Source organism: Amaranthus tricolor, chromosome 2 (genome assembly GCF_026212465.1).
Source record: "Amaranthus tricolor cultivar Red isolate AtriRed21 chromosome 2, ASM2621246v1, whole genome shotgun sequence".
In the NCBI taxonomy this organism is placed as follows: Eukaryota; Viridiplantae; Streptophyta; class Magnoliopsida; order Caryophyllales; family Amaranthaceae; genus Amaranthus; species Amaranthus tricolor.
Window position 1 is genome coordinate 10,060,801 of NC_080048.1, and position 15,166 is coordinate 10,075,966.

A 15,166-nucleotide genomic window follows, 5' to 3' on the forward strand; every position below is an offset into this window, starting at 1 on the left:
GAGTCATCTCCTCTTTTCTCTAATTTATTTCTAGTTTTTAATTGGAGTTTTATTAAGTATATTGAGTTTGATGTTGGTTTGTGTTAATTTCATTGAATTTTTTTGTGGGTAAGAGTTTGATGGATGAATTGAACATGTTTATGACTTAGAGTTTGAAGTGTGATTTGAAATTATGGGTTATGTGTTGATTTTGTATTAGTTCTTTGAATCTTAGTATGGGTAGTAATTAAAGATGTTATCTTTGAACATGAAATGACTAGGGTTTGGATTTAGAGATGAAATTACTAATGATTTGTGTTTTGTGCTATATTTAGTGATGATTGATTAAATAACCTTAAAAATTATTTTTTAAGACTTAGTCGATTGGTTATTGTCGTGATAATTAGTAATGTTGATGATTTTAGTTGACGATGGAAGTGATTTTGGTATTCAAATTGGGAATAATAGTTGCTATTGTTATGGTTTGAATGTTGTGAATTACAAATACTCTTATTAGATTGTTATTGAAGTCATAATGCATAATGTTAGTAAGCCAAGAGCATAATGTCAACTTATCGTCGATGGTTGCAAAAAAAAAATTACTTGTCGTGTTGTTTTGATTATACTTCTCTCTAACTCTGTAGAATGTAGCGAAGGATGTCGCGATCCGACCACTTTAAGAATTGTCATCATGTCATGTTAGTGTTATATTTAACATTGCGAGACTTAAGTGTGAATTGTTGTTTATTTTCTAAGATAATGTAAATTGTTATAACTCAAAGTTAGTTGATGTAAGGAAACGGTTCACCTAATTCTTTTATTCCTTTGTCAATGGAAAGACTTGTGTTATTGTTGAATTAACGATTATGTTTGGTGTTGAATGAGTTGCGTACGTGCTAGAAGTAATTGAAAACTTGTCGTGAATGGATGATAGTGGTTACTTTGGCTCCTAGCTGGTGTGACAAAGCATTAGGAGACTATGAGAACAAATTTCTAAATAGTAGAGAACGCACTATGGTTGTGTGTGGTATCGAAGTGATTCCCTAGTTATTGAGCCTTGATTATGATTAGTTGGCGTGACTCAACTAGATTATGTCCGGTTGATTTAGTAGTCCCCTACGTGAGATCCGACGGGATCAACGTAAGGCGGGGTATGAGCATACTTTTGTCGTTGGGCGCAGGGTGACCGATACCGCCCCTTGACCGAGGTGTTACCATGCGGGCCTTGCAAACCCCAATATGGTGGCCTCTTCACTGGATTGATACCCCAGTGTGTTAGTTTTCCCAAAGGTAGGACCCGAGAGGGTCAGCTGGAGGGGGTATGAGCTCATACTTTGCCATGGGCGCCGGCTGGCCGATAACGCCCTTGGCCGTGTCACTATGCCATGAATAGAGCAAAGATCCACTACTTTTGAATATACTTCAAAGGATTAGTAGTTGAAAGAGAAGCCATGAATAGAGCAAAGATCCACTACTTTTGAATATACTTCGAGGGATTAGTAGTTAGAAAGAGAAATCATGAGCAAATAGAGGTGTTTAGACAGATGAGTAGATTCGTTATTGCTATGTTATATCGTTGTATATAGTGTTTTTTAATGACTCTAATTGTTATAAGTTCATTGATTACTAACGTGTATGTGTTTGTTGTTTGTTCATGACTTCCTATGGTGTTCCTACTATGATACATTTGACTATGGTCATTATGTTGAGCAGCAGGAGGATCATAGTTTGACGTAACAGGTATAATGTGATGCATGTACGTGGTGGAACAATCCAAGAACCCGCTTAATGTCTTCAAGAATATGGCCAAGAACACTCTTGACACACAAAGAACAAGTAAACCTCCTGTTTGTATGAAAACAGTAGGGTGACAAGAACAATCCTTGGGGATTGTTCTTTGTCGTGGATGGAGACAAATGGACCTTCACTCAGTCCTTGGCCTCGTCCTCACACTCAAGATTAAGATTCACTCTCTTAACCCTCGTGGAATTGATTGAATACCTCCCTTGCTTCACTCACAAAGGTAATACTCAAGTTTGTAATTGCACCAATTACTTTGAATGAATTTTCATAAACCAAGTCTGAGTTTTATTACAATGATCATGCCCTTTATATAGAGCTTTGTCTAACGGCTAGTTGGGGGGGTTTTAACAAACTAACTACCCCGTGCTTATTACTACAAACACGTGCAAAATAAAGAAAATAAAACAGAACAAAAATATAGCCTAAGTGTTCTAACTCAGCCATTATCGAACAGTTGGCGAACCAGCGACCTTGGGGCTGGTCTTGTGGGCTCTGTGAGGATTCTCCGTGCTAGCTCTAAGTCTTGGCTTCTTCCTTCTTGTCCAAAGATGCCATTCTTTGAAATCCCATGCTCAAACACACACCAAGATAAACGTTCCAATGCTCGCACAGTGGGCTGCCAGGCTGTTTGACGCCTTTGCTGTTCAGCAGCTTGCTGGCTTGGGAACAGCATTCTGTTCTGGTTGAAAGCTATTGGGAGACATCCTTTTGTTTCCCCTTGGTCTTGCCATGCTTGCATGTAGATGTTCAATCCAATTTGAAGATGATCTCCTTTATTCAAGCCATGATCAGCACGTTCATTAAGTTTAGTACATGAAGGTTCAATGGGTTTTAATAATGTCATGATGCAATTATGTCCTAATTTGATTTTGAATTGAGAGCTCTTCATAATTGCATCATAATGCTTCTTTTGCATTGCATTGGGGAAAAGAGTGGAGTACGATCGTAGCAATTGTGTACAAGTTGCCTAATGATTTATAGCTCTTACATTACTTGTAAAGTTTTCCTTTTTGGGGTTGTATAATTCTTTTGTTTGGAGCCATGTGACTCATTGTATGATTCATAGTTCCGCTGCGTAGTTTTTGGATGTATGATCGTAAGAATAGTTCTTTTGTAGCCGTTAAAATCGATGCGTTAACACTGGAACCACGATCCATATTGGAGTTGATAATTTGAGGAACCGACGATGATTCACTCCGTCGTGACATATTTTGGATGGCATTGAGGCCTTGGATCATTTTAGTTGTGTTATCTTATTTACTTACCTTGGTCACACCCTTAATTTTTAGAAGAGGTCCTGCCGAAATTTCTACTCACTTATCTCTTTAAAGTTAATCTTTAACGTTTATTTAAATTCTTTCTTTTTCTTTTTATGTAACACAAGAATTTCCTCCCACCCTTCACGATTTTGGTTTTGTTTAAGGGGATGGAAATTCAGGGGTGTTACATGCATTATATAAACAACCTACATGCAAAAATGCAATAGAAAAAGGCATACTACAAGCACTCCAGGACATGTGTAACCCAAAATGAAGATGACAAAGCAAAAACACTAACATAAGTGCAAAAAAACTAACATACATGCAAAAGCAACCTACACGCAATCCACCACATGTGTGTAGCACCAAAGATGAAGTGCAAAGAACCCTACATGCAATCCACGACATGTGTAACCCCAAATGAACATGTGTAACCCCAAATGAAGAGGATTAAGCAAAAACATGCAATCCATTACATGAGTGTAACACCAAAGATGAAGTGGAAGATGACTAAGCAAAAACACTATTCATTTCCAAAATGTGAATAGTGAAGAAGCCTTACACTCTTTTTATTTATAATGGATAATTCATAAACCGTGGTTGGCACGTGAATCTATCTAGTTTATGATAGTTGACACATTGTGATTGACTGATTTTAAGTATCAGATTATTTGTTTCAATTTTACTTTGGGGTTCAGTATTGTAAATGGATATGATTAAATTGTTTAAATATTCTATTGATAAAATCATTAATCAAATAGCACAACTATCCTAAGTCTGCCACCTGTTAATATACATGAAAATTAATAATTGGTACGACCCAATCAAAAAAGACAATCTATCTATACATATACTAATGAAAAAACAATTAGGACTCTATACAATATACTAATGAAGAAACAATTAGGACACTTGTCGACTTTAGGATAAAAATTTTCCCCCTCTTTTAAATTCTTATTAGATTTGTTTAATTAATTAGTCACAAAATAAATTTTGAAACTAGACCTTATTTGCTAATTTTTTACCATATGCAATCCATTAAGATATGTAGTATCTTTTAATTACAATGGTTAATTATCGGATAACATATTAATTACTTTTATAGTTTTTTAAAACAAATTGATTTATAGTTTCAATATGCTTAGGAGTAATATATAACTTAATTACATATATAAAATTAGTAATTTTTTATTTAAATAATTCATAAACCGTGATTGGCACGAGAATCTATCTAGTATTGAAAATTTTAATTAATATATTAAATTTAAATGATATAAAAAATAAATTAAATTTAAATGATACTCCCTCCGTTCTTTTTTGATCTTCCACATTACTATAACGGGTAGTTTCAAAAGTTCTTCCACTTTAGAATACTTTCTATTTTTTGAAAGTTTTTATCCCACTTTTACCCTTTAAAACCCCATTTTTCTTTTAATGTACTCCTTTTCTTTTATTTATAATTATTTTCTCTCTCATACTTTCAATACAATCATTACTTCACACTACTATTTAATTAAAATAATATCCACTACAACCTCATACTTTCAATACAATCATTACTTCACACTACTATTTAATTAAAATAATACCCACTACAACCCAAAGATACTATCTTCCTTAATATGTGTGAAAAATCCAAAGTGGAAGATCAAAAAAGAACGGAGGGAGTATATGGAGTGAAAATATAAAAATTAAAAAATTTTAATTGTGAAGAAAATATGATTTAGTGGGTGTTGTCATTTTTATTTTGTCTTCGAAATATTTCATCATTTTAATTATTATATATAGTAGTTAGAAAATATTTTCTAGGTGTTCAAGTATGTAAAAAATTGGAAAATATTTCAACAAGAATCAAGTCCCTGATGGACCTTGAGTGTATATCTATTATTAAGGTGTTCGTAAGATATTTCGAGTCATGTCAATTTTAAATCGTGTGTACATAAATATCTTATCAATCTGATATAATTTTACATACAAATTATTTTGAGTTGAGTCGAATTATGCTAAATTTGGATCATGTATCATCTTAGTTTATTTGTGTAGAAATTTAAAGAAAAGTTAGTTGGACGGTGATACCAAACCAACTAGGACTAGGTCACCATCACACTACATACTTATGAATCGAGGTCCGAAAAAACACATACACAAAACGATCACGTATTAGAACGTGTTCACACATTTAATCCACTCCATACAACTAAGATATCACTAAGACTTGATAATTTTAAATGTTTTCATCCAATTCCCAATGAATCCAAATTTCAAATTCTGACCAGAAACTTTAATGGCAATTTCGGATAGTTTAGAAAGTTCAAATGAAAAATCTGACTTCATCACTGCATCTGGAACGCATCAATTACCTTGGGTACCGAATTTCACAATTTCTAACATCCAATTACTATTTTTAATTATTTTAAGCGTTTAACGAGTTTTTAACGCATCAGATACATAAACCAACAACGGAACACAACTAACGTTTCCGGATCGGCACCAAAACCGAGGCAGCAGCTGCTGTCCAACACTCCATTGTTATTATTATTATTATTATTATTATTTTATATATTCATTATTCAAATTACTAACTTTTTTAATCCCATGACCAAAATAATCTAACAAGACCAATATCACAATGACTAAAATAAAACAAGCAAGGCAAATTTTTCTATCACATAGCCACTTGATATATCCACACATATATTAATACACAAAAACCCCATCATCAAAGCATAAAAGTCATCAAATAAAAAGAAATATGCCCATCCACAAGATCCTTCAAGAACTTAAAATTTCACAAATTATGATAATTAAATTAAATATTTAATTCTCTTAACAAATTAAAACTTTGTAAAGAATTATAGAACCAAATCATCCTTTTTAAACCAAGACATATTTAAATACACAATCCTTCAAGCAAATCAAATTTTGCTAAAGGATTTATAAATTCTTCGATGACTACACCACTTGATCCATACCAATTAAATTTCTTCTAACAAATTGAAATTTTTGTTAGAGAAATTATAAATCATAAAAAGAAATTTATTAAAATATCAATATAAACTTAATTCTTATAACAAATTTAAACTTTGTTAAAGAATATAAATCAAGAAACATAACTTAATCCTTTTAACAAAATTAAAGTTTATTAAAGGATTATTAGAGAAAATTATATATATACATAAAAAAAAATACTCAATCCTCCTAAATGTCATAGGATATCATCATACAAAAAAAAATATAATTCACCTTAGAAATCTTGTATATAAAATTTTTAATTAACAATTCAATTAACTTACCCCTTAGATCAAAAGATTGGATTGAACAAACAAAAAAAAATTTTTTTTTTCTTTGTGACAGCCGAAACCAGGAGCAAGGGAAGGAATTTTTTTTTCTGATTTTTGTGTTCACTTTTGAGGATTAAGAATGTGAGGAATTCAAATGAGGTTTAAAGAATTAATAGGAATTAATAATCAACTTATTGTGCCATAAAATCCAATTATGAGAGGAGTTACAAAATTCCTCCTATTCACCTATACTCAACCGGCTGCCCCCTTCCCATTCCCTCCATAATTTTTTTTTTATTTTTTTATTTTATTATTATAATTATTCTATTTATTATAAATAATGTTAAATCGAAAAAGAATACTACGCGATAACAAAGTACGCGATAAAACACGTTACCGTTATTTACATTTTTTTTTTGTTTTTATATTTAATTTACTTTATTTCGTATAGTTGTCCATGTAAATAATATAATTTTAATAATATTTCTTTATTTAGTTTATTATTTTTTTTCTAAAACCGATAAAATACGGGGTGTTACAACTTGTAATTGCTTAAAATCCAATTATGAACATAGAATTAAATAAATGCTAAAAGACTACTGCACATATTCTAAACACCAACTTAACCAGCATCAAAATCCAACATATTATGTAAAATTCCTACTCATATCATCTTTATTGCCTACTTAAAGTATGCTTAATGTCTACTTACAATATACTTAATGCCAACTTACAGTATGCTTAATGCCAACTTACAGTATGCTTAATGCTTACTTACATCATCTTTAATGCCAACTTACATCATCCTTAATGCCAACTTACAGAATTCTTAATACCTACTTACAGTATACTTAATGCCAACTTATAGTATGAATGCCAACTTATAGTATGCTTAATGCCTACTTACAATATGCTTAATGCCTACTTACAATATGCTTAATGCCGACTTACGATATGCTTATTGCCAACTTAATTACATCATTCTTAGTGCCTACTTACATCATTCTTAATGCCCACTTATAGTATCCTTAATGCTTATTTACATCATTCTTAATGCCTACTTACAGTATACTTAATGCCTACTTACAGTATACTTAATGCCAACTAATAGTATGCTTAATGCCTACTTAAAGTATACTTAATGCCGACTTATAGTATCCTTAATGCCTACTTACATCATCCTTAATGCCCACTTATATTATTCTTAATGTCTATTTACATCATTCTTAATGCCTACTTACAATATGATTAATGTCTATTTCTAAAACCTTTAATACCAACATATCATGTAAAACAACAATACAAACACCAAAAAAATAATCAAAATAAAGGATTAAGCATCGTTTTTCAAGCTTGCTCTCTTCTTATAAGTTTTGCTATACTTAACAAAAAAAGTTAAATATTATTCTCACGAAAAAAATTACATATTATTCACACAAAAAATTACATATTATTAAACAAACAACTAGATCGATTCCCGTGCTAAGCACGGTTTATAAATTATTCAAATAAAAAATAATTAATTTTATATATGTAATTAAGTTATTATATGACTGTTAAATCATATTGAAATTATAAATTGATTTGTTTTAAAAGCTGTAAAAGTATTACTAATATATATAAAACATAATCATAAAATCATACATTAAACAATATAGATTATAAGTAATTACATAAAAATAATAGAAAATTTCAACACATAAAAAATAATAAAAATAATAATTTAAGTGTTTAACGTCTTTGTAAAACCTTAAAAATAAGTTTTCAGCCTAAAGATTATACTCCCACCATTCCTTAAAGAAGTTTCTATTTGTCATTTTGGGATGCTCCATTTGTTGTTTCCATAAAAAATCTTTTTGCTTGTGTCATAAATTTTGAACAAAATAACCTTATTCATCCCAATTTAATATTTTAATAATACTTATGGTCCCCACATATTTTTAACTAACTTCATTTTAACATTTTTATATTCTTTATGCCCCTATATATTTTCCACTAACTTTATAAAAATATTTTTTATTAGTTGTGGTCCTTAGATTTTTTTCCACTAAATTTTATTTAATATTTTTTAACGTTTATGATCTCTACTTTTCCTGTATTAAATTTATTATTTAATAAAATAGTATTTCTATTATTTAAAAGATTTTATTTTTCTTAATTCCCGTGAACATTACTTGTGGGAACTTTATTAAGAAATGAAGGGAGTATTTTTTTACTATAATAATAAACAAATAACCTAATTTATTTATTTATGTGTCATAATTTTCTCAAACATAGGTAATAGAATTATCATTTGAAATTTATTTCACCAACATTTTTTTCTTATTATTTACTTAAATAATTAATGCATAGTCTATTTGATTTGTGTAGTTTTTTTTAATATAGTCATGTAAGTACACTAGTGGAAAAAACTTCATCTGCTGCGCCACATATGCTGCGGTTTTTTACAGACGTAGCATAAATAGGATAAAAAAACAAGGGGAAAAAATAATCATAAAGGATACGGTTTTATTACACTACGTAGTGTATATGATTATCTATAAAAAAGCTATTTCAAAATTATTTTCTTTTCTTAATTTATTACAAAATATTTTAATGAAAATAAAATTTTTACATAATTAATTAATATGTTATCCGATAATTATCCATTGTAATTAAAAGATACTATATATTTTAATTGATTGTATATGGTAAAAATTAGTAAATAAGATATGATTTTAAAATCTTTTGTAACTAATATATTAAACAATCTAATCGGAAAGATAATACATGATATGCTAAAATATATTTGCCTAATAAGAACATGAAAAGAGCGGAAAATTTTTTATTGTGAAGTCAACATGCGTCCTAATTGTTTCTTCATTAGTATATTGTATAGATAGATGTATAGATAATAAGAATATGAAAAGAGCGGGAAAACTTTTATTGTGAAGTCGACATGTGTCCTAATTGTTTCTTCATTAATATATTGTATAGAAGATTACAAAAACAATCATAAATATTATGAAACAAATAATTACAAGAACAATCATAAATCCTACAAAAAATCACCTATTATTAAACAAATAATACCAAAAAAAATAAATCAACAAATAAATGAATCAAACTTGTTTACTTGTGAACAAAGAAGAATAGAGAAGATGAAAAGATGAAAAGTTTAATCAAACTTGTTAATTCAACAAGTAATGGTCTGAATTTTTAGAAAATATGATAAGAGAAAACTTGAGGATGGATAGTATAGGTTGAAGAAAGGTGAATAGATTGATGAGAAAAATTAAAACTAACATAAATAATGCACAAATAATGAGATGAACTTTTTGAAATTCACAATTTCGAGCTTGAGAGTCCGTCTTTTATAAAGACGGCTCTCAAAAGCCCAGCCAAAATCTAATTTATATTAATTGTAAAAAATATTACTGCTGAAATTAAAATGCACGTGTCAAGTGGAATGTGAAAAGTCACATAATATATCTAGGGCATAATTTATTTGAAGTTATAACATAATATATTTGAAGTTATAACCCTAAAATATATGCTGGTATAATACCAAATGTATTATGTTATAACCCCAAATAAATGTTGTTATAACTCCAAATATATTATGTGACTTTTCAGATTTCACTTAACACGCACAATTTTGATTTCAATAGTAGTTTTTTTTTTTTAAAATTAACATAAATTAGATTTAGATTGGACTTTTAAGAGCCATCTTTACAAAAGACAATTTCAAATGAGAATGTGTTCGGTTTTTGATGAAACTCTACTTCTATTTTTATTTAATAAAAATATTAAATGGGCTAGCATGTCTATACCGTCCTTCATTAGAATTTGTGTTGTTCTATAACCCATTTCATTTTCCAGTTAGGGCAGTTACCATTTCACGAAAACCCTCTTCGCCGCCTCCTTCTCTGATTCTCTCTCTAACCTTAACCCTTTCTTCTTCAAATCTCTTCATCTTCAAGGTTAGTTTGTTAATTTTCGTTTAATCTCTATTAAGTTTTTCGATTTGTTTTGATTATCTTTTTTTTTTTTTTTTTTTTTTTTCCTGTTTTTTATGTTTGGTTAACTGATCTCATTCTAGTTAGGGTTATTGATTTTTGTTAGTTTTAATCTCTATTATGTTTGTGTTAGTTTAATCTATCAAGTTTTATTTTGTTTTTTTTTTCCTGTTTTTGTAAGTTTTTTTCAGAAAAAAAAGCTCTTTTAATGGCGACGATCGACCCCGATGGCGGTGATATAGTTCATTCATCAAGGCCTCAAAAAAAATTGAAATCAATTCCTTGGTACGTGTTCATTTGTTATGTTTTTAATTAATTTTTTAAAATTACTTGTTAGTTATGTTATTGCTAATTCCGATCCATAATTCGTTTACCATCTGTGCCGCATAAAGGCCCCAAACCTTGATCGTTATATGTATGTACTTCTATGTGTTTAATATTTCCTTAATTTTATTGACTTGAATTTTTAATCATAGTAATATAATTCACTTGGTTTTTTGTTTGCTTTTTCTCAGCCTGGATTATCCTGGAGATTATTACATTGATCGTGATCAAATGTATGTGTGTAATCTTTGCTTAATTTTAATATTTGATTTCATTTTGTTTACCTGTTCAACAGTTTATGTGTTTAATACTGTATTTGCTTAATTAATTTATTTACTTGGAATTTTATTACTAGTAATTTTGACTTGAATTTTGATTTTTTGATTTTGTTTATCTGTTTAATAGTGTTGATGAGGAGGAGGAGTCTGATACGTAAGTAATTGAATGAATGAGTGAATTTGTGTTGTTTTGTTTTATTTTTTGAACCCGATTTTATTTATTTCGTTACCCCTTCATTGGGTATTTTTCTTTGTTTTGCTTTGTTTAGCCCTGGATATCTCGAAGGCCCTCCCAGGAGGGTGGCTACTCTTGCTAATTTGAATTTCTATAAGCCTCTTGCCGAAAAGGCGCTAACCTACTACAATTCTAAAGAGGTCAGTTTTGAATACTAAAGTCCACTTCATCGTTTTTTATTTGATTGTATCCACTTTTTATTTTCCCTATTGTTTGTTTAGTGTCATACTGTCTTGGGCATTATCTGTTGATTATTTTTTTTCTCTTATATAGCTGATCGATTGTTTTGTATTCCTTTTGTAGATTCACTTATAAAGTTCTTTATATGCAGTTGTTTTAAAGTTTTTTTTTTTTTGCATTGCTTACAATCTTTACCTCTTTGCTTGTGTCTCTTCTTTTGATGTTCCCACTGCTCCCCATTAGAAGTTGAATTAGTTTGGGGGGGTTGACTCAGGTATCGGTATCGACATACTCGGAAAACTGTGCGTTTACCAGCATCGGACCCGTCTCAATATGCAATTTTTATACCTAAAATGAAGTGTCCAATGTCCTAGTATCAAGGATTGGATATGGGTACGTGAACCAAAATGAAGAGTCGGAGTAACAAACTGATTGATTAGGCATATGTGTGTGTTCTGAAGATATGCTATAGCATCTATTTTTATTTTACCTTGCATAACATGACCACCCTTTTCTTGAATTTCATTCTTGTTATTTATATATGCATTCTCAAGTTAATTTTATAATTCTACAAGCATAAGATTTATTTTTGCTTTAGTGTTGGAGAAGCACATCAATGCTTGTTTTAGGCTTGTGTAAAATTTTATTTGAATAGAAACAAAATTTGATTCAGTAGGCATTTTATTTTATATCTCATTGTTGAACTATTTTATGTACTTCATATTAACTCAAATATTAATACCATAGATGTGAGTCAATTACAATGACGAGTCTTTACAAATTTTGGTACGACCAATATTGTGGGAGTTGTGAAAGAAGTACTGATAATTCTGAATAGGGCGTGTGAGCTATTATGAGTCTTAAGTGTTTGATTTGATATGTTGTACTTTTGTGAAATATTTCCAATGGACTTATTGATACCCTAGGAGAGTGAGATCTAAGGATCATGGGCTATTTGAATTGATTGAAATTCTGCATGGACATTTGAGATGTAAGGATCCTTACCTCATGCATTTCTTCCCCTTCCTCCCATGAAACCCACCCTAAAAAAACATTATCCCTTTAAAATCTTAAAGATTGTACCAATTTGAACTACTAATTCTACTCTAAACACAGCTGTGCAACTTTATCATAATATTTGAGATGTTTGTTGCAGTGCACAAATTTGTTGCTGAAGGAGGTACTTGTTGCAGATAGGCAGCACCAACCTGAAACAGTGGTGTGCATGAATTTCATCGCTCGTTCTGAAGATGATTCCAAGCTGTTTTATTTCTTTGCTGAACTTCAAGATGGTCCGTATCCTGAATATGATGATGTCAAGGACTTGGAAGATTTTAAGGAGCCTCAACCTAGTGACTTTCAAGTCAAAGAGTTATGTTCGTTGGAAACACATGATTCTGGTAAGTCTCTTTATGTAGTTACAATGTAGCTCTGATTCTTCATTCTGACTCATGTACCCAGTCGTATTGTTGATGATCGAACTTTGGTAGACACTTAGGACACTTCATTTTTAGGTGTAAAATTGAATATTATAGACATGTTCGATACTTGGAAACATACCTGTACCGGAGTCCAAGTAACATAGTGTAGAAACGTATACATGAGTTTTCAGTTAAGTATTTCCTGACATTAGGATTGAATAGGATATATTGAAGAAATGAAATCAGTCACATGAACATTCATTTATTAAATTAATACCATGGAATGTTTCGTGTCAAATTGCTCATGCATTATTGTGGTTAATATATAAAGTACTTATTACATCAAGTATACCTTGTTATCAATTCAGATAAGCACATGTTACCATCATCGAGTTTGATGCTATATTATGTAGTATTATTAACAAAACTCCTTGTTTTATTCTTCAGAATAGTAAGAGAAATTAATTCAGATTTGAAATTATTTACGCTCTAATTTTTTTAAAAACAAATCAATAAGTAATTTGGGAAAACAGGATTACTGATGTAAAATGGTACTCCCTCTTCTAAACCTCATTTACCATTTTGGATCGTTCAAGAATATAAGCAACTATGCATTGCGGAACTTTATCGGTATTATTTAAAAAATTATAAACATGGAGGTTGTTGCTCATTTCTTTTCATCTAGCAAAGGATATTCTAGTTGAAAATACTTCTATTAGGTTTTTATTTGCCTTTCATCTTCAATTTTTTTCCTCTTAAAAGACTAATACAAATATTAGGGTACTATACTTCAATGTATTTTGGAACTTAATCAGTATTTATGGTTGTTCATTGCTTATCTTATCTCATATGGCAAAGGATATTCTTGTTGAAAATATTAGGTTTTTATTTGCCTATCATACTCTTTGATTTAGTGACTTACTGTCGCTATTATTATGTGAGAATTGAGGACTTGTGTTGTTGATTTTGTTCTCTTACCCTCTTACATATATCATTTGAAAGATAGAAAAAAAATATAAATAAAATTCTATTTTCGAACTTTTTCACCAAGTCATTGTATCCAAACAAGTTGTCAAACAATAATGTATGTATCATGTACTGCAGATTATTCGCAAAGTATTGCTAGCAGAGCTTGGGGTTACAAGGTTGTTTATCCGCAAGGTTATTTCTTGAGATTTTGAGCATGTCAGGATTAAAACCAAATTTGTAATCTTAATGATCATAATGGTCAAATTCTACTACTTTTTTAACTGCTTATGAGACATGTTCTTGCACTTCACTATGTAGGGAACTGAATGTAGTTTGTATTCTCTTAATTTTACCGTTTTTCTGGGTTGTTTGAGTTGTAGATTACCTTTTGATTTTCTCATCTAGTTTTTTTATCATCGTTGATTTTTAGTTTCATATTTTATTTAGTTTTGAGTTATTGAGCTATAATTGTACAAAATTATCCTCTATATTTTACATGGAAGCGTGAAACTTGCTCTTTCTAATTGAAATCTGTAGGGAGTTTGTTCTTGGTGGTTTATTTAGGAGGAAGAGAAATGGAAGGAAAGTTATTTCGGAGGGAATGGAAGAGAAATGGATGGAGATGAGTGTTTTTCCTCCGGATCTTTCTGCCTTAGAAGGGATTATATCCTCTAAATATAGAATATTTGTAAGCAAGGAATATTGTTCATGATGAACAATACTTTGTACATGTCAGCAAGTGCCTTTCCTTTATCTTCTTCTCACATTCTCATCTTTTCATTTCTTCTTGACCATTTCTCGCCAGTCGCCATACTTGCCATTTTGTATAAGCGGGTCCCATTCTCGCCATTCTTGACATTCTTTAACTCATGTAAAGATGAAATGGTGTGCTTAGTCATTCTCGCCATTCTCTATCAGCTGGTGCCAGTCTCACCTTTGGTAAGAGCTGCAGTCCTTCCATCTATCACTTGGCCAAGGCCTCAAGAAAAATTGAAATCAATTCCTTGGTACGTCACTGTTTGTTCATTTGTTATGTTTTTAATCAATTATCTAGCCAAAATAGGCTCAACAAATGTGCAAGAACTTGTTAAGCTCTTTCTGTAGACGGTCTTTGCTTAAGCTTTTTCATTAAGGCTGTTGTGAATCAAGGGAAGTTGATTGTCATCATCGATATTTTTGTGAGAGATTTTAATTTCAATTGTGGCAATCATTTTGGGACATAGGAGTAGTTTGTTGACCAAATATGCAGGAACTAGGAACCGGGTTTTTTTGTGTAGCCAACAATGGAAAATTGCATAAAATAAATTTAATTCTTTTAAAAATTAAAATGAAAACTTTAACTTTGGTTAAACTTATTTTGGGAATTCTTTAAAAAAAATTAAGGAAAAAATTATCTATAATAATCCAACTTTTTTATGATTTTCCTACAATTATCCAAC

General features: G+C 30.4%; 1 protein-coding gene across 1 annotated transcript; it reads left to right on the forward strand.

Annotated features, from left to right (window-relative positions):
- Nucleotides 1–10,127: 10,127 nt before the first annotated feature.
- LOC130805311 (uncharacterized) lies at nt 10,128–14,106 on the forward strand. The gene is made up of 7 exons (XM_057670025.1): nt 10,128–10,284; nt 10,502–10,605; nt 10,836–10,877; nt 11,050–11,076; nt 11,192–11,297; nt 12,494–12,737; nt 13,863–14,106. The coding sequence occupies exons 2-7, from the start codon at nt 10,529–10,531 to the stop codon at nt 13,937–13,939; spliced, it is 573 nt and encodes a 190-aa protein (XP_057526008.1). The 5' UTR covers nt 10,128–10,284; nt 10,502–10,528; the 3' UTR covers nt 13,940–14,106.
- The last annotated feature ends 1,060 nt before the right edge of the window (nt 14,107–15,166 follow it).